The sequence below is a fragment of the Microtus pennsylvanicus genome, chromosome 16 (assembly GCF_037038515.1).
Source record: "Microtus pennsylvanicus isolate mMicPen1 chromosome 16, mMicPen1.hap1, whole genome shotgun sequence".
NCBI lineage: Eukaryota > Metazoa > Chordata > Mammalia > Rodentia > Cricetidae > Microtus > Microtus pennsylvanicus.
This window is the reverse complement of record NC_134594.1, coordinates 5,867,275-5,887,156: the sequence shown is the minus strand read 5'-3', so window position 1 is coordinate 5,887,156 and position 19,882 is coordinate 5,867,275. Positions and strand designations below refer to the sequence as shown.

Here is a 19,882-nt window from a genome sequence, read left to right as displayed (position 1 = left end):
GTCATACCACATATGCAGGGGTGTAGCTTCCCCCACACAGTAATAAAAAAATTAAAAAACACAAACATGTAAGAATTAAATTTGAGGGCTGGAGAGATGGCTCAGTGGTTAAGAGCACTGGCTGCCCTTCCAGAGGTTCTGAGTTCAATTCCCAGCAACCACATGGTGGCTCACAGCCATCTGTAATGAGATCTGATGCCCTCTTCTGGCCTGCAGGCATACATGGAGGCAGAATGTTGTATACATAATAAATAAATAAAATCTTTTTTAAAAAAAAGAATTAAATTTGAGATACAATATTGTGTGTGGTAATTGCAAATATATGCATACACAAACATCGATACATACATATTATTGACTTTTCATCAATCTGAGAAATGAAGCTGAGACTGTAACATGGGCGCCTATACACTTGTTGAAATATAAGGTAATTATAATAGTTGGTTATCATTTGATAGCAAAATGAAATTACATTTCTAGTCTCAGAAAACAACCCTGAGAGTAACTGGACTCAGATGCCCACAATTCAAACGTGCTTTTGTTTCTAGCCAAGGCTCGACTATGCCAAGGGACAGCAGTCCTCCCAACACACGGAGGCAGCCCAGCACACGTGCCCATGTGAGCAGACACAGCAGCGCCGTATCTGGCTACTGAACGACATCCTCGCAGCTGCATCTCTTCTCCGTGGATGCCTCGTGCCAGGTCTCTGCCCCCTGGTCTGTCAGTAGACAAAGTGTGCAGCAAGGACATCTTCCTGTTCCTGCTGGGAGTCTCCAGGCCTTGCCGTAGTCATTTCTTTGTGTCACACCTAACGCTAAAACTACAGCATCCTACAGCACCAACCCCTCTGAGGGTGATTCAGTGCCAACCTCTCAGGCATTTGGGCATCTCCACCACTCTGCCCAGCTCTCCTCCTCACATCCTCTCCACCACCACTTCCGGAACCTTAAGGACATCTTAATAATTCTTCTGGAAATTTCCATCTCTTTTAGTCTTGAACACATTGTTAGATCCCTTTACATCAAGTATATCACTCATGAATTTTTCCCTTTAGCCGACCTCCACCATAGTGTAGCATTTTTTGACTTAGACTCACTGGAGCCTCCAAAATTGACCCAGACAGACTCCATTGGCCCAGTCTATATAAATTAATTCTCAATTACAACCCCCAAGTTCCCTAACCCTGAAAACCCAATGGTGTGTCCATGGTTCACTTGTTATCATAAGCTAACATGAACTGACATGGAAGTTTTCCCAACTGCGTTGCCCAACTCATACTGCACATACATGAAGTCTGCTTGCATCCTGACTGCCTTCCCCTGCTCATGCTGCACATATGTGGTTTTTACTTACATCCCTGTATTGCCGGAACCTGGTGGAAGTGCCACATAATACAGGGTATAGATATGATATCACTTTTCTAAACCCTGGTATTTTCTAGTTTCTGAAGCTTATCTGACTCAGGGCTTCTTGTGGGTTTGTCCAACTGCATTAGTTTGAGAACTGAAAACAATTGCTTCTGGTGTTTATTTCCGAATCTGTGCCCTAAAAACGTTATCCTGAAACAACGCTCTCTCCTTTCTTAGTCTCTACCTTCCAAGGTTTTTTCTGTAGCATTAGGGCCTCGCACACGCTAGGCTGGCACTCTACCACTGAGCTACACCGCCAACATCCTATCTTTTGAATCTATATTCATATCCAAGGGTGGTCACAATCCAGGTTCTGAATGAGTAATGTGGTTTTGAAAATGTTCGTTCTTCAAACTTTCTAGATTTCCAAGTGTCTGTGAGGATTTGTGACTTTGTCTTGGTTAGGTCCATTCAGGTTTCCCCTGCAGCAAGAGTACTGACCATTGTGCTAGCTGGTAAAACATTTCAAAGTATTTCACAATCAGCTAGCAGATAATAAACTGGTTTTCTTTAGCTTTTTGCTTTGTTGTGTCTTGCTTTGTTTTCAGACATGACCTATCTAGCCCTACGTAAGCTAAACCAGACTGGCCTCGAGTTTGTCACAGTCCTCTGCCTCTGTCCCCCAAAGGCTGAGACTGCAGCTATATGCTACCATATCTGCCTGACCTAAGCTTGAGAAAAGATGAAGCTTATGCATTGCAATTCAGAGAAGTCTGGAGAAGCCATACCTTATTACCGTTATCAACGGATCACTGATAATGCGGAAACCCCCGCTTACTTAATCTGCTCAGCATTACAAAGGAGAGCTCAGCAGATGCTCCCCAAATGTGAGAGCAATCAAACTCTGCATTTAAAATAGTGTCAGGCAAAGCAATAGCCCCCCCCCCCAAGCCTCCTTAGAACATAATTCTGAAAAGACAAAAAAAAATCCTTAAGGGTGGCTAAGTGCTTTTTGAATCTACCATGGTTACTGACCTCATTAAGAGGAATCACATTTAGTGTAGTTTCCTCTTTGAACCCTGCCATGATCTCTCCTGTGTTGGGAACACAGAACCAAGATCCTTGTGCCCACAGACCTCCAGAGAAACCAAGAATGTTAAGCACACAGGACTGGCTTTCCAATGGGAAAGATGAAAAACCTGCTCTTCCACCAAGAAAGCTGAGAATTGGGAGTAACAAACAGCCAGGTGACCTACATTATCTGTGGGCCGGGCTACATCAAGTTCTTCTAATCAGGACCCTTATAGCCAGAGGCTCCCAAAACTCCCACAGCCAGGACCAGACATGGCTAATAGCCCAAACAACTTCTACACTATCTGTGTGACTAACATCAGGTTAGACCCTTAGGCCCTTAAGCTACTACAGATAGGATAGCCTATCTCTTAAACTCATCTTCTGGGAAGAAATGACATGCAACTGGAGTTGAGTTTCAATGTATTTATGCTTCTTGGTGCACCAGAAATTGTATTACACCAGGAAATATTTTTCAAATTATACTGGGTTTAAATACCTGATGTGGGAATCCCCTCTGTGTGCTGTGATTACCATTAATGAATAAAAAAACTGCTTTGGACCTATAGAAAGGCAGAAGTTAGGTAGGCAGGGAAAGCTAAGCTGAATGCTGGGAAAAAGAAGGGCAGAGTCAGAGAGAAGCCATGGAGCTACCGCCAGAGTCAGACATGCCAAAACTTTAGCCGGTAAGCCACAGCCACGTGGCAATATACAGATTAATAGAAATGATTTAAATTAACATAAGAGTTAGTTAATAAGAAGCTAGAGCTAATGGGCCAAGAAGTGATTTGATTAATACAGTTTCTGTGTGATTATTTCGGAGCTAAGCCAGTTGGGGTGGCAGCTCTCTCCTCCAACAGAAACTGTCTCTTTTGAGACTCTCTCGAGTCTGAGCCAGGTTGACAAGTCAATCTGCACCTTGTTTTCATCTTATCTCTATGTGCAGTCCGCTTTCCTGCCTGGATACCTGCAGGGACCCCTTACACCTGCATTTTGGTCTCTGCAAGGCAAGGTGTCCTGGGAGCCCCTTCCATGTGACTGTCTGTGCATTGTTAGCACTGTCATTGACTTCCCCAATATTCCTGATATTGTAAGTACCACGCACCAGTCAATTGTGCCACTACAGCATCCATCCCAGAGATGAAATTCTTACAGTAGCCTACAAAGCTTCTTAGAGTCCATCCAGTCCCCTACCTTCTTGCTTTTCTAACATTCCCTTCTCCACAGCCATATTTCTAGAACGTCCCAATTATCCTCCTGCCTTGGGTTCTTTGAACTTGTTATTGTTCCTACTTAGGACACCTCCCCAGATAGTTTCTTATTCTCCTCCTCTCTCTCTCTCTCTCTCTCTCTCTCTTTTTTTTTTTTTTTTTTTTTTTTTTTGGTTTTTTGAGTCAGGGTTTCTCTGTGGTTTTGGAGCCTGTCCCGGAACTAGCTCTTGTAGACCAGGCTGGCCTTGAACTCCCAGACATCCGCCTGCCTCTGCCTCCCGAGTGCTGGGATTACAGGCGTGCTCCATCACCGCCCGGCTCCTCCTCTCCTTTTTGAGCACCAGTGGAAACTCGACTTGTAAGAGCAACGTTCTTTATTCAGGTTATATAAAATAGTAATTCATCCCATTGCTTTCACTAGAGTTCATTCATCCATTGGTTTCCACTAGAGTAATTATCACTGCCTGAAATACTGTGTGCAACCGTCTGTGTGTGTAACCCCCATCCTCACTACATTAATTTAACTCACAGTAGTTAGGACAGTGGTTAGTATGTCATAGGAGCTTAGTGCATATATGTTCATACAAGGGGACCGGAAAAACGGTTCAATGATTAGGAGCACAGGCGACCCAGCTTTCGCTTCCAGCATCCACCAGAAACACACACATAATTAAAGCTAAAAATAAATCTTTAAAGAACTATGTGAGCTTCTGCTTTAATGGCTGCTCGGTCTCATTAAGGATGACCCGACTGCCTGCTTCCTTATCATCCCCAGAGGCTAAAATTTGAGTTGTTTACTTCCTCCTTTTCTCTTAAAATAAACAAGTCACCAGTGGAAAAGGCTGAATGCAAGCAAGGACACTTCCCAGCAGCATCCTGTCCTGGGTCACCACTGTGGGTCTCACACCCTCCACCAGGGGTTGGCCGAATGTGCCAGACGCCTTTCAGTTCCACTTGTTCCCATCACGCACTAGGAGTCAATGTGCAGAGTCTTTCACACTTTGGCAGTGAATCACACTCAATCTCCCATCTCACTTTGAACCTCACCTCTAAAGCAGCAAACACACACATCAGAACGCCACTTTCCAGGCCCCCCTTAATTAAAAATTCTTCTTAATATCTATACCTGCAGGCACCCTGTCATGGTCCCCTCGGCTACCCAAAAGCTTCCAGACCTCAGAACATTGAGGTGCACACAGGAACAGACACAAATGAAAGCTGTCCCTAAACTCATATGCCAATCAAGAACTAGCTTTACGTTAAATAACTAAGACATCTCCCATATAATGTTTTCCATTTTTCATTGTGTATCAATATTGTTCAAATTTATAAGATTAACAGTTACACTGTGCTTTGGTACATTACATACAGTTAATGTATTTTAAAAATTGCTGTGTCTGGGACCATGTGATAGCTCAGGAGATAAAGGTGCTTGCCCTCAAATCCAGAGGCCTGAGTTCAATCCCTTAGGAAAGAAAAGACCAACTCCTACAACTTGTTCTCAGACCTCCACACAGCCACCACGGCCTAGCATACACATATACATATGCAATAAACACATATGATTAAATACAGTTGAAAAGCTGGATTCCTAAAGAACGTTGGAACCGCTCTTCAAGTTCCAGTCTTACTAGTCAGGTCCCCTGGAACTTCATCCCGGCCTGTCAGTTGGGCTCCAATGTCCTAACCTAGCAGAGCAGAATCTTAGCCTCGGGATCAAGCCAAGGTTGAAACGGACAGAGTGCCTGCACTTCTGCTGAGTTATACGTGCAGATACTGAGCGGGAGGCTGTGCTGAGCTGGGACTACACAGTAGTAACACTGTGCAGTGCCGGTCAAGTTTCCTCATCTGTGACCTTCCTGCAGGCATCACAGGCATGAGACAGTGAGGAGCCATCTGAACCCTCGGTGGCTGACTCTTCATCCTTAGGTCAGATCAGTTGCCAAAGCCATCATTCCCAGCCCCATACTTTAGCCCCTGACTAATTCACGCTTAACGTATCTAATTCTTCTCATAAAAAGTATCAGATAATATTTTCTAATCAATCCCATTTAAAACATGATGATTTTTTTTTCAGCTAATGAAGTTGTGTCTTCCCCATTTGGTCCAGAACTCTGTGCCTTGAATGAGTCCTCTTAACACCAATCACTGTGCCTTGGCTGAACAAGGCTTGTCCTTAACAGTTAAGGCATTGGTCTTCCCATACCAGGGCCTATACTGGGCTCCTTTCCTTCACCTGCAAACCCTTCCTGTCCTTACCTAACCCCAAGTTACTGTCCTCACATGCACCCCAAGTTACTGTCCTCTCCACCCCAAGTTACTGTCCTCTCCACCCCCAAGTTACTGTTCTCACCTGCACCCCAAGTTACTGTTCTCACCATCCCCAAGTTACTGTCAGACCCACTGGACAAGCTCCCTACTCAGAACGTTTCTCTAGGTCAGTGAGAGGAAGTCCTTCGGCCTTGCGCAGAGCTGGCTGTGTGTGCGCACACGCTACCACTAGAATGTAAGTGCTCAGAAGTGCAGAGCTTGTACTTGCATGGAGCAGGTTCTAACTGACATAGGGGCACGAAGACTGAGCAGAAAGCCGGAGCGGACACACACTCACTGTGCTCATGTAGCAGAGGAAGCGACAAAAGCCAACGACCATGGGGTTCTGACACCAGCAGGTCACTTACCAGTGCCGTGCCTAGTGAGTCCCCGCTCAGACTCACAGGAAAGGCGAAAGAGTTTCAAGTGGGGCTTTAACCCATGGATTAAATTCTGGTGACTTCTATAGTGGCTAGAATAACCTGGAGAAAGTTGAGAGTTCTTTTTTGTTTTACAAAGAAACATGTTTACATATATGTGTGTGCATTTGTATATATTTATATTTGATATAGGTATCAAATTTTCTAAACTCAAAAAGCAAGCTTGATTATTTTTAAAACAAGCAAGTCTATAGAATCAGTCATTAGTTCTAGTGTGATCGAAAATCACAACACTCTAAACAAGATTTGCAAGGAATAGTAAATTCTTAAGATACAGAATATCTGATTTCTACTAATACAAACAATATATTTCTGGATGAAAAGAGAACTTTCGTCTACAAAAGGTTTATGAAGTACACCTGACGCCTTCCTTTTCACTTGGCAGCTTGTCATATTTGACAAAGCTTTAGTCATTATGTGACCATTAAAAGATCAATAGTGGCTGTTATGATGACTTTGTGTTGAAAACAAATATGCTTTGTAAATGACACAAGGGAGGCCAACATGGAGCTCAGTTGGTAGTGCACAGAGCCCTTGGTTTAATCCCAGAACCTTGTAAAAAGGCATGGTGGTTCATGCCTGTGACGCCTGCATGGCGCGGACAGGAGCCCAAAACCAGCCTCTACTGCATAGTGAGTTTGCGACCAGCCTGGGCTCCATGAGACCCTGTCTCAAAACACAAACAGTGCCACAGGGGCCATGGCGCCACACAGGATAGCCCGGACAACTAGAGGCACTATTCATGGAATGCCACCACGGATTGATACAAACAGGTCAAGAGTCACAGCACAGCCGAGACAGTTCTAACGGCGGCGAGACTCACTGGAGGCGCTGTCGATGCTGCTGACGCTGTCCGAGTTGTGCAGGTGGCGACGGTGCAGCTGCCGGTAGAGACTAAATTTGGAGAGCTTCCGGGGCTTCCCTATTCCTTTCAGCTTGCCGTCTGTTGCATCCGCACTCTTCAGGATGGGCTCGTTTTTATGAGCTTCGTGGTTACTCTTGAGGTTTAACGATTCCATCGATTCTATTGTTGCTGCCTGAGAAAGTTATTTAAAAAAAAAAAAAGGCCATGCATACAGTATCCTGCAACGGGCTCTCACTCAAGCAGAGCTGAGAGACGGTTTACAAAGGGCGATGGTCCCAGAACAGACTCTCCATAGAGTCTCAGGTCAGCCACGGGGTGGTGGAGGACTCCTGTGAGAGCTTTAGCTGTCCTGGAACTTTCTATGTAGATCAGGCTGACCTCAAGTTTAGAGATACACCTACCCCTGCCTCCCACATTCGGGACTAACGGTGCATGCCGCCACGCCCATCTAAAATTCCTGAAATTTCATTTCACTGACCCCCTTACCTCACACTAATTAAACTGTTTAAATTCAGTGCTACGTAACTCTGATTAGCAGCTGACTCCCTTCCTCAGGCATTTTCTGTGTTCCCTACTGCCATGGTTTGAATGTGAAGTCCCCGCAGGCTGTTTGAACACTTAGCCACCAGTTGGTGGCAGTGTTTTGGATGACTTCAGGGAGGCGCAGGGGAAGGTGAATCAATGGGGGTGGGCCTTGAGCTTTGATGGCTTGTCATCTCCATGCTTTCTAGCTGTGAATGGAACGGGATGAGCAGGACCCCCGCTCCTGCCCCTACAACTTTAGCAACACGGTGGACTGCACTCCTTAAGCTGAGGCTGAAACAGTCCCACCTCCTGCTTCCCATCAGATATTTGATTACAGTAATGAGATGTATCCAGGCAGGGTATTGCTCATTCTCAACCCTCAAAAAAGCCAGCAGCATAGCCCTGAGGAAATAAGAGGGGCCCCTGAACTCTTTGAATCCTAATCCATATTGCATGTGGGCCGTGTGGAGCTGAAACAAAGCAAGGATTTTTAGCAGCTCCTGATTAGCAGGTACTTTGAGGAGTTATTAGTTAGCTTCCTGCTCCAATTTGAATCCTAATCCATATTGCATGTGGGCCGTGTGAAGCTGAAACAAAGCAAGGATTTTTAGCAGCTCCTGATTAGCAGGTACTTTGAGGAGTTATTAGTTAGCTTCCTGCTCCAATTCGCTCTAGTGACCCCAGACTGATCTACTGACTTCTGTGTCCAGAAGTAGGAAAATGCTAAAAACAAATGCCCACCATAGCCAGGCACACACCCTCATATATGAACAAAACCCAGCTCCAGCAGCTGCCTGGGATGGGCTTCTTACTTGAATTGAACTAGAGAACCGACCGAGATGACATAAGCTATACAGAACTCACTCTCTCTTCCTATAGGAGAAGCTGAGAGAGGCCAGGTCCCGGGTTAGGCAGGTTGCATAGACTGTTACAGGAAAGTAGGTATGTCCACCATAGCTCCCAGTTGCCACCTCTGAATCACTGGGTCAATCATGGTATTTCTATGGGTTTAGACAAGCCTGTTGATTTTATACCGCCCCTCAAAGGTGACAGGTACTCACTGTGAGAGAGCCCATGGACAGTCCTGAGGTGACCCGCTTCACACTGCCCACGTCGGTGAGTCTGTGCTCATTGTCATCCCATCGTCCATAGGCTAGGTCAATCCCACCCACAAAAGCCAGTGATTGGTCGATAATGACGAGCTTCTCGTGATGAGCCCACAGATAGACACTGGAGGACACGTGGTCTGGGTGCCTCATCACCTGCAGACAGGAGAAATCCACAAAAAATGTGAACTATAAAAGCCCTTCAAATCTCAGTAAAATAGGTCTACTCCCCCTGAAACCGCTTCTAAAAGAATTCAGGTACAAAATATGTTCTACACATGCTGAAGGAAAGTCCCTCAAACTTCACATTGTATTCTCAGTATTAGCAGAGACAGACTTCCATCTGGCTTTCTTTCTTTCTTTCTTTCTTTCTTTCTTTCTTTCTTTCTTTCTTTCTTTCTTTCTTATTTTTTTAAAGAACTATCCTCACTGTTCTTGAGAGTCTCTTGTCTCACTTTCCAAAATCCTGGGATTCCAAGTGTAGGCCCCTCTATGTGGCCTCTTACGGTTTAAGTCCTCAGCCAGATGAGGTGGTTTGAGGAAGCGGTCATTTGACTTGAATGGCAACCATTAGGACTACAGGTTCTCTTTCTACCACCCCCCAATAATTACCCTTATAAATAAATTAATAAGTAAATAAGTAAGATCCTTAACCACCATGCATTGTGGAAAGATGTGTAATAAATTACATTTGCATTCTGATGATACAAGCACACAACCACCAAGACAGTGCCTCATGAGAAGAGAAATGGAGCTTTCAGGATGAGCCCCTAATGACCCTGTTTGACCTCTCTCATGTTTATATTTGTAACTAAGAAGACACCAAAAATGTTTGCCAATGCTTCTACTTATTGTGGTAGAATACATAAAACATGAGATTTGCCACATTTCCAATTCTGATGTGCAGTTTTCCCCAGGCCATGAGCTAGCCAATTTTGAGGACTGCTGTTAAGGCTTTAAATGCTGGGTGGAATTCAGTCAGGTGGTGGTGGTGCATGCCTTTAATCCCAGCACTCGGGAGGCAGAGGCAGGCAGATCTCTGAGTTCGAGGCCAACCTGGTCTACAGAGCTAGTGCCAGGACAGGCTCCAAAACTACAGAGAAACCCTGTCTCGAAAAAAAAAAATAGAAAAAAAAGAAAAGAAAAGAGAGAAAGAAAAATGCTGTGTGGAGCTCATCAGGATGCAGCAATAGAATCACAAGAACCCCGTGCTTTACCCTGAGAGGAGTTTTCAGCTGTTGATCACGGTCCCCTGACTAGTTATGCCCATCCAGATTTCACACCTTTTCCTGGGCTAGCCTGGACAGGTTTTGTGGGGGTCACCTGCTCCCACTGTGGACTTACACAGTGGCTCCATCTTCGCTTCTTGTCTTCAGAAACCGGAGTATTTCCTTTTTCTCTTTCTGCTTCTGACTAAAGCTTTCTTGAACTGGTCAATCCTCCTAAACACTAACTCTTGGTCACTGATTTTTTTCCCCCATTCTGCCTGTGACCTGTCTGATCCTGATGTCCCTCCCTTGCTACCTTTAGGTTTGCGTTGTTCTTTTGTCTGGATCCTTAAGTAGTAAATTAAGCTGACACTTTGAGACCTTCTCTTTTCTAACGAAGGACTTAGGAGTATAAGCATCTTCCCTTTGTACTGCTTTTGCTAATTCCTGGGAGCTTTGACACGTTCTTTTATTTTCATTGATTCTAAGGACACATTTTCTGTCTTCTCCTCCTCCAACAGGGGCTCAGTATGCAGGCCTGGCTAGCCTGGAGCTCAGCACATAGACCAGGCTGGCCTCAGACACACAGAGATCCACCTGCCTATGCCTCCTGAGTGGTGGGATTAAAGGAGTAAGCCACAATGCCAGCCTAAATTATTCTTTTAAAAAAAATTTAAATTTTATTTATCTATTTAGGGTTTTTCTGAGACAGGGTTTCTCTGTGTAGCTCTGACTGTTCTGGAATTCACTCTGTAATCGGGCTGGCTTTGAACCCAGAGATCCACTTGCTTCTGCCTCCCAAATGCTGAAATTAAGGACAAGCACCATAACTACCTGGATTAAATTTTGTTAGCATACAGAATGATAGGTTCTATACTGCTTTGTTCTTATTAATTCTCTTTCCCTTGCTGACCATCTTCCTAACTTCAAATAAACCCCCTACTTCCACACGACATGTATTACATATTCCCTCTCTCCCTCCCTCCCCCGTCTGTCTCTCTCTGCCTCTCTGTCTCTGTCTCTCTGAGACGGTCTCACTATGTAGCTCTGGCTGACCTAGGATTTGGTACATGGCCTAGACTCGCCTTGTGTTGATGGTGATTCTCTTTCTGCTTCATCCTCCCAAGCACTGAGAGCAGAGGTGTGAGCCCCTGCACCTTTAGTGGGCTGCTTTAGGAGCTCATCCCTGTTGACCTTTGTAGCTCACTCATGTCTGTGGCTGAACAAGAAAGAGTGTTTATCCACTTGTCAGCTGATCTGCATTCAAACTGTGCATGCCTTGAGCTGTTATGAGCGCTGTGACCAGGCACATTTCTATGTAAGTCTGTACGTAGAGTTATGGTCTCACTTCTCTGGGGTGCAGACCTAGCAGTGACCTGTTAGATCACACCATGACTGCATCCTTAACTTTTGAGGAACTAGCAGAGTTCCAAAGTGGCTGTCCTATTATCCACTCCGTCAACCTGCATAATCTCTACATTCTCAGCAACACCATACAGCACCTGACCACTGGTTATAGCTCACTGAGTGGATGGTAAGCAGCGTCTTGCTGGAGTTTTGATTTGTGTTTTCCTGATTCAATATCTTCTGGTGAGGTTTGGCCATTGGAATCTTCTAAAATATCTGTTCAGAGCCTTGGCTCATTTGAAAATGTCTTCTAGCGGTTCTGTTGAAGAAGGACTCCATACACACTGGAAACACAACCCTTCTCAGTCTATGGTTTGTAAATACTTTCTCCTCTTCTGTGGCTTGCTTTTTTTATGCTGTTCTTTGTTGTGTATTTCCCCCCCCCCACACACACACACTTTTTCACTAAGGTCACCCTCATGGATCCCAGAGACTTTCCACTGGACTAGGTTTCTGCCTCACTGTCGCAGAATATTTATTTACACTGATCTCTCTCTCTCTCTCTCTCTCTCTCTCTCTCTCTCTCTCTCTCTCTCTCTCTCTCTCTCTCTCCTGATTGCTGTAACAAAAAGCCTGAACAGCCAATAACTAGGCAGGAGAGAATAGGCAGGACATCTAGGTAGAGAGAGTGAGACATCTCTGGGAAGAAGAAAAGTAGAATTTGCCAGGGAGAGGCAGGGAAGTGGGATGTGCAGGAGATGAGGTAACGAGCCATGTTGCAGAACATCGATTAAAAAATATGAGATAATTTTAGTTATAAGAGCCAGTCGAGAAAAAACCCGAGACAAGGCCAATTTTTCATAATTAATAAGAAGTCTCTGTCTTTATTTGAGGGGTGGTAATCCAAAGACAGTCTGACAAGAAAGTGAGTTGCACTCGCCCCCAAAATGACCCACCAATTCCAACTGCCTCTCCCGGTACTCTCTCCCTCCATGTCTTCCACACCTGATCCTTCCTGTTCCCATCCCTACCAAACCCCCAGTCCACCCTCAAAATCAATTCTATCTTCCCTTCCCAGGGAGATGCGCCCTGAGCCCTCCTTGTTACTTAGCCTCTCTGAGTGGGTTATAGCGTGATTATCCTTTCCTTTACAGCTAATATTCACTTATGAGTGAGTACATACCATGCTTGTCTTTCTTGTTCTGAGTTACCTCACTCGGGATGATTTTTTTCTAGTTCTATCCCTTTGCCTGCAAATTTCATGATGTCATTCTTTTTAACAGCTGAATAATACTCCATTATACCACATTTTCTTTATCTGTTCTTTGGTTGAGGGACATCTAGGTTGTTTCCAGTTTCTGGCTACTATGGATGAAATTGCTATAGTTGAACAAGTGGCCTGTGGCAGGATGGAGCATCCTTGGGATGTATGCCCAGGAGCGGGATTGTTGGGTCTTGAGGTAGATCGATTCCCAATTTTCTGAGAAACCATTTGTTGTATTCTTCTCAGTTACTGATGTCACAAAATCAACACCTGGTGAATGAATATTGAGAAGCTGCAAGGTGACTTATCCTGTGGGCTGATTTTTAATCAAGTAAGATACATAATTGTTACGTATTTTAAGCCTGTTAGAGCGTAAGTCTTGTGTCTTGATGGCTGAATGATATTTATAATTAGATTTTAGGTCTAATGAGATTTCAAGGAGCTTCTTCAAACATTTCACACTAGATATTGTTGATCTCAAAATATACAAACTTTCAAATCCTAAAGGGAATCTCTTTACTGCTGCTAGCAATCAGAGAACTGGGTGGTGACGTTATGTCCAAGTGGTTCTGGTGTTTTCCTAATGCAGCGTGGAGAGTTGACAGAACTCTTGAGTAAAACAGTGCAGGAAGCACGTTCTGGGCTGAGCTTTCATCTCAAGTTGAAAAATGTAAGATCTACTCACCCCATCAACAGAGAATATAAGGAAATATTTCAGCTGAACGGAGGAGTCTCAGAAAAAAAATGTTTTTAAAGCATTCAGCACCCTTAGTTATCAAAGAAATATAAATCAAAACCATTTTAAGATTTCATCTTGGTGGGCAGAATAGCTACCCTCAGGAAAATAACAACAGTAAACGCTGGAGAGAAATGTGGGGAGGGGAGACAGAAGCTTTAGTTACTGCTGGTGGGGTAATCTGGTACAGCCACCATGAAAATCAGAGTGCAGATCTCTCTAGAAACTATACCTGGAGAGGTGGCACATGCCTTTGATTCAGAACCTGAGAGTCAGGCAGGCAGGAGGATCTCTGTGAGTCAGAGGCCAGACTGAGCCATATAGTTACTGGCCAACCAGATTACAAATTCAGATCATATTTTTTTAAAAAAAAGAAAGAAAGAAAAAGAGGAGGAGGAGGAGGAAAGGAAGAAGAAAGAAAGGGAAGAAACTAAAATTAAAACTGCCATAGGGCTTAGCTGCTCTTGGGTATATAAAGGACTGCGTTACACCACACAGACTCCTGCACGTCCATGTGTCTTCCGTTCTATTCACAATGGTAAGCAAATGGAGCCGATCTAGGAGCCCATCAACAAACCAATAAAGACTGTGTGGTATGTATACACAATTGAATTCTATTTAGTAGTAACAAATGAAATAATGATATTTGCAGGAAGACGATAGAAAAAGGAACTATTAAAGTAATTCAGACCTAGACAGACAAATACCAACTGTTTCCTCTCACATGTAGATCCTAGATCTAAACATTTATATATGTGCATATCTATGCGATGTGAGTAGGGTCAAGAAACTGGAAAGGGATTATGGGAAGGGAAGAAAAGTCTGAAGGGAACTGGGGGGGGGGGAGAAGAGGGTATGAAAATACGTGTGATATGAAAGCAAAATAAGGGTACCATGGGAAAGAAGAAGGGGGAGCAGGAGGCTGGGCGAAGGAAATGGGGAGGGAGGAGCAATAGAAACAAGGTATGGATGACATACCCCTCCCTCTGTAATCTCATTTTGAAAAGCAAAACAAGAAAGTATAATGCTGTGTGCACTTCTGAGGATTTGACGCTGTTCGCTCAAAATGAGCACACAGGTCATCTTTACGGGAAAGGCTGCTGTGGGGCAGTAAGCGCTGGGACCAGGATACCTTTATGTTGGGGTGCAGCCGCATCAAAGTCCGCTTGCTGTATTCACTGTTGATTCCGAGGGCTAGCTCCACCTCCTTGTATAGCATGATGAAAATCCGAACCCCTTGTTGCTGTCAGAAGAAAACACGAATGAGCACCCTGAGGGCTGTGCCCCGCTTCCCTTCCTTCTTTCCCTGGCTTAGATCTCCTTTAGTCCATGAACTGGGATAGAAGCAGTGAACCAACAGGCAGTGCAAAGCATGGCATGCATGGTGTCAAGGCACAAATAGAAAATATAAAACTTCGGTGTGGTGGCAAATACTGGTTACTCCAGCACTGGGGAGGGGGAGTCAGGAGGAACAGAGTTCAAGGCTAGCCTAGGCTACGTATTATCTCACTCAGAAGAAAACCATCCTCCTTCCCTTTGTACAAGTTCATCACACGAGTGTTGGTATTTGGATACTTACAGATCGAGGATGCAGTGGCCAACACCTCTGCTCCTGAAAGTGTCCAGTAGCCTTAATGCCTTTCTAGACATCCCAAGCACTACCGCTCAGGAGAACTGCGACCTGAGCTAGTGCCAAATGCACCCCTCATGTCTCAGGGTAGAGATTGATTGTGTAGAGCTTTTTTTGCCTTAAAAAAATAGTTTAAATGAAGAAAACACTCCTAAATCCTTAAAGAAGAGTGTGCTAGGTCTTACACACAATTAGATTCTTAGCGTCTATGGTGCTAGCAATAGGACTTCACTGTGGCAGTAGCTGTGTAACAAATGAACACGCATCTGCCCCTAGACTGTGGGTCAGAGCAAAGATAGGGCTGTTGGGGGCCCTTTCACTGTCAAACTGAATCAGAATGTGCCTGGTGAGCCACTGACTTCACCATCTGACCAACAAGAACCTTGTGTTTTCACAACACCGCAACTTCAAATGACATTGAGTTTATGCCTTTAGGCAACAGACAACAGGGAGCCATGAATCTACAGTTTCCCGGTGCTATTCTGTCAACTCTATATAGTGTGTGGGTTTCCTATAAGACCACATCACTTCAAGAGTTAGTTATGCCTGAAATGAGTCTACAATCTTAGAAGGACACTAGATTTACAATCAGGTGTTCGTTACATGTATTAGAAGATAAACCCTTGTTCTGAAAAAAAAAAACCCAAAAAGGTCGAAAGTAGGTCTGTATGATACATACCCTTCATACACTTGCTTGCACATGAATGCAATTATGTAATTCCATTTCACTTATGAACACCTGGATTTTGGAACTTATTTATTGCTCACTATAACTATTCAATTACTATTATAATCAGATATAAAAGATGAAAGTACAGGGCTGACAATTGGTTCAGTAGATAAAGATGACTACTGCCAAGCCTGGTGACCTGAGTTTGACCCCTAGAACCCATGTGCTAGAAGGAGTTCCTCTACACACACACATCAATATGTGTATATTTTAAAGAATGGTGAGCTGGAGAGAGGGCTCAGCAGTTACAAGCATGTAGTGGTCCTGCCGAGGGTGAGCATTTGGCTCCCAGCACCCACATCAGGCTGCTCAGAGCTGTAGCTCCAGGGGATCCCATGTCTTCTCTGGCCTTCTCAGGCACCATGCGCATGGATGCATGCTTACACAACAAACACATAATTAAAAACTAAAAATAAATATTTTTAAAATGATTATCAGACATATAATTTGAATATATATAATTTGAATAAAAAAATAAGAACATAAAAATGTAAGCAAGAGGGAATAGGTTGATTTTTGATGACCAGTCAGTCCTCTGTAATAGAACACTAGTTAAGGGCTAGAAAGGAAAATTAAATAATTTTTTCACTTCTATCATTCAGCTATTTTTTCTATTTAAATATTTTAAAATTTATCACTGAACTATGGTCAACGCTAAATAGAAGTCTTTCGGTGGGGAAGTATAATTCAAAGTTTACAACCCCAAACTGCAACCTAAGTAGTGTATGCATATACCCGGTATCATTCCTTATGGTCCATATTTCAAATGGATGAAATTCTGCTTTCACTCTCTTCCCCATTCCTTTGAGGCTCTTCTCTCCCTGAAACCGGAGCTCACTTTTCAGCTCGGCTGGCAAGTCAGTAAACCCCAGTGGCCCTCGTGTCTCTGCCTCCACAGCGCTGGGGTGACAGGTGCACACTAAGCCCTGCCCAGCATGTTCCCTGTGGACATGGATCTGAACCCAGGTCCTCACAGCTTTGCAGCAAACCTCCTTAACCACTGTGCCATCTCTTTATGTAACGGTTACAATAAACTAACCCACACCAGCTCAGAAATTCTGCCTCTTGAACTTAAAACATTAAATTCATGAGGTGCAGGGTTTGCAAATTAGGTACTTTATCTAAGTCCTGCAGTTTCTCACATACCTGAATAATTGGTGGATTTTCGAGATAAAGATGTTAACTCTAATGGATTGCACTAACACCTTCCAAATGTTATACCTGGTATTTTATTTCATACCATGTCCTTTCTCACTTGAAAAAGGTGAATGGAAAGGAAATAGGGTATAAATTCTGCCCCCTTTATCTTAAATACCAATGACTAACAAGGAACTAATTATACAAATGCTATTTTTAATGAGGCTTTTCTATATACTTATAAGCATATAAGTATATGCTTATACCTGGAATAAACAGTTAATATGTTGCAGATTCCCCCCAAAATTCAGTAATTTTTCCCTTTTGCGCAACATATTACCTTACAGCCATAAACTCCATAAATGTCAAAGTTCATACCATATCACAGCATAGCTGTAAATGACATAAATGGCAAAGTGCGCACCTTATCACAACCTAGCCATAAATGACATAAATGGCAAAGTGTGCGTCATATCACAGCGTAGCCACATAAGTGGCAAAAGAAAAGTGTTCCTTTGTGATAAAACCATTTGCTTCGTTGTAACAGTACAGGTTTATAAAACCATGGAAGCTATTTTGGTAAACCAAAAGCCAAATCTACAGAAGACAGTGGCTAAGGTTGTAATTTAAAAAGTCGTACTTTGAAGTAGCCTTTCTATATGCAAACAGGGATTGTGATAATAAATCAGTAAAACAATTCCACTCATAAAAGCTTAAAAGAAAAGCATTAACTCAGAATAAACCTAACCAAACAAGTCAAAGTCTGCCACGATGAGCATTTAAAACACTAAGGAAATTCATTAAGACAACAAGCTGGAGGGGTAGCTCAGTTGGTAGCGTGCTTGCCTGGCACTCAGGAAGCCCTGGGTTCAGTCCCCACACTACATAAACCAGGTGTGGTGGTGCATGGAGCTGGAGGGGCTTTGGATACACAAAAGACACATGAAGACGACGATCAAGGCCCAATTTCGTAGTCAGCTTCTTCTCTGATTATTCAAAGAAGCATGGCCCAAGTATTTCCAAAGCACAGCCAAGTTTGTCTGTTGCCTGACATTATGTTATACAAACACACCCCAGAGAAACAATTCATTGTTTGCCAAGAACTTCTCTTAGGGTGCAAGACTGTAGGAAAATAGAAAACAAATGAAGACAAAATCCCTGTGTGCTGGTGTTCAACTGTAATTCCAGCACTTGAGAAGATGGGGCAAGAGGCTCAGAGTTAGATGTTAGCCTGGACTATATGAGACCCCATCTCCAAAACACGAGGGCAGAAAGCGGACCTGTCAAACGGCTCAGGGGGTAAAGGCTTTTGCCTCTGAGCCAGATACCTGAATTTGAACCCACAACTCCCTCAAGCTGTCCTCTGACTTCCACACGCGTGTGCACACACAAATACACTTCAAAGGAGTAATCACATTCTCACTAGTTAAAGATAAGGAGCAGTAGGCGACCGCAACATAAATATCTATGTATTTTTAAACAGTTTTGCTTAAAATCTGGTCCTGGAAGTTAAAGATACGCTCTCCCTTCCTTGGCAAGCCATTCCAGCCTCCTACTTAGGGTCCCACTGGTATTCTGGGTAGAGGGGTATTTCTCTGTCTCTCTTCTCTAGTGTGGACATCTTCCTCTTTGATGGCTGACTATATCTCCAGCAGTCTGTGTCTTGTGAAAAAAGGAAAAAAATATCTAAACTTGATGACAAATTCACTGTGAAAAGCAAAACCCTTTGACAGCTGGCAGCTCACTTCTCCGGAAAATTTCCAGTCTCGTATTTCTAAGACTGATGCACCCACAACTGTGGCAAGGAGTTCTGGTGACCATAGCGTGAGGCAACTTATCTCCTCAGTTCCTGGTGTCCTTACTGCGGAACTGTGGCAACCGAGGCAGAAGGATGCCTGAGCGATGAACAACCTGCTGACGAGACGGGCTGGCACTGTGGCCACCACATATCATGAGAGCCAGGAAAGATGAGATTATCAGCTCAGTTGTTACCAGAAAAACAAAACACAGCTCTTGTGAGCAATGTTGACCTACACATCCGCTCTGAAGCAGAGAAGTTTGCAGATTCTTCTTATTAAATATTAAAAAATAATCTGTGCAGGCAGAAGGGAAATGTTTCATTTTAATCAGCCTTACAGACCTCTGGGACAGAGTAATACAAAAATAAATATTATGTTACACTCCATTCTTTTCAAGCCTAAAAAATAAAGTTTTAGCTGGGTGGTGGTGGCGCACGCCTTTAATCCCAGCACTCGGGAGGCAGAGGCAGGCGGATCTCTGTGAGTTCGAAGCCAGCCTGGTCTGCAAGAGCTAGTTCCAGGACAGGCTCCAAAGCCACAGAGAAACCCTGTCTCGAAAAAAAAAAATCTGTTCAAGCCTAGCATGTGGCTTTCAGAAGCTCAATTATATATGAGAAGCAATGTTCATGTGCATACGACGTATCAGATTGGAATGATCCAAATGTAAAAATTTTATGAGGAAAGTACAAATTCAGTGCAGTGAGATGGAGGAGACCACTCCACTAAATGTGCCAAGAAGCACTAACCCTCCACAGCACAACCGTTTCTCAGGAATGAGAAACAAATCATTACCCACAATTTAAAGATGACAAGCTGCGAGAAGCACCTGACCTGGGAACACAACAGTCATCAAGCTGTGATGTTCATTCGCTGGGGAGTTCATCAGAGACCTCAGAGGGTTGGTGCGTCAAAAGCTACAAGAAGCCAGACCAGTGATGTAAAGACCAGGGACCCTGACGGTGGCAAGACAAACACTGCCAGGTAACAGGCAGCAAGAGGTGGAAGGCCAGGTCTGCAGGCCTCCCTCTTGAGCCCGGATCAACAATTACCACCTTTTTTGGGCTATGCAGATGTGTACAGGCCCCTGGCACTCTGGGCATCTCAAATGAACCTCTCTAGGCTTGGGGATGTAACTCATGGAGCTGCATCCAAGA

At 43.9% G+C, this 19,882-nt stretch overlaps 1 protein-coding gene across 4 annotated transcripts in view; it reads right to left on the bottom strand.

The window, feature by feature from the left end:
• Pld1 (phospholipase D1) overlaps positions 1 to 19,882 on the bottom strand; it is a 200,996-nt gene that overhangs the window by 69,177 nt on the left and 111,937 nt on the right. For 2 of the 4 annotated variants that reach the window (XM_075950991.1, XM_075950992.1), the window contains 4 exons: positions 14,565 to 14,675; positions 8,833 to 9,033; positions 7,205 to 7,418; positions 6,310 to 6,423 (listed from right to left, as the gene is read on the bottom strand). In XM_075950991.1, coding sequence (XP_075807106.1) covers positions 6,310 to 6,423; positions 7,205 to 7,418; positions 8,833 to 9,033; positions 14,565 to 14,675 — 640 coding nt within the window. The remainder of the gene's footprint in view (positions 1 to 6,309; positions 6,424 to 7,204; positions 7,419 to 8,832; positions 9,034 to 14,564; positions 14,676 to 19,882) is intronic. The other 2 variants (XM_075950995.1, XM_075950994.1) reach the window with 1 other exon arrangement.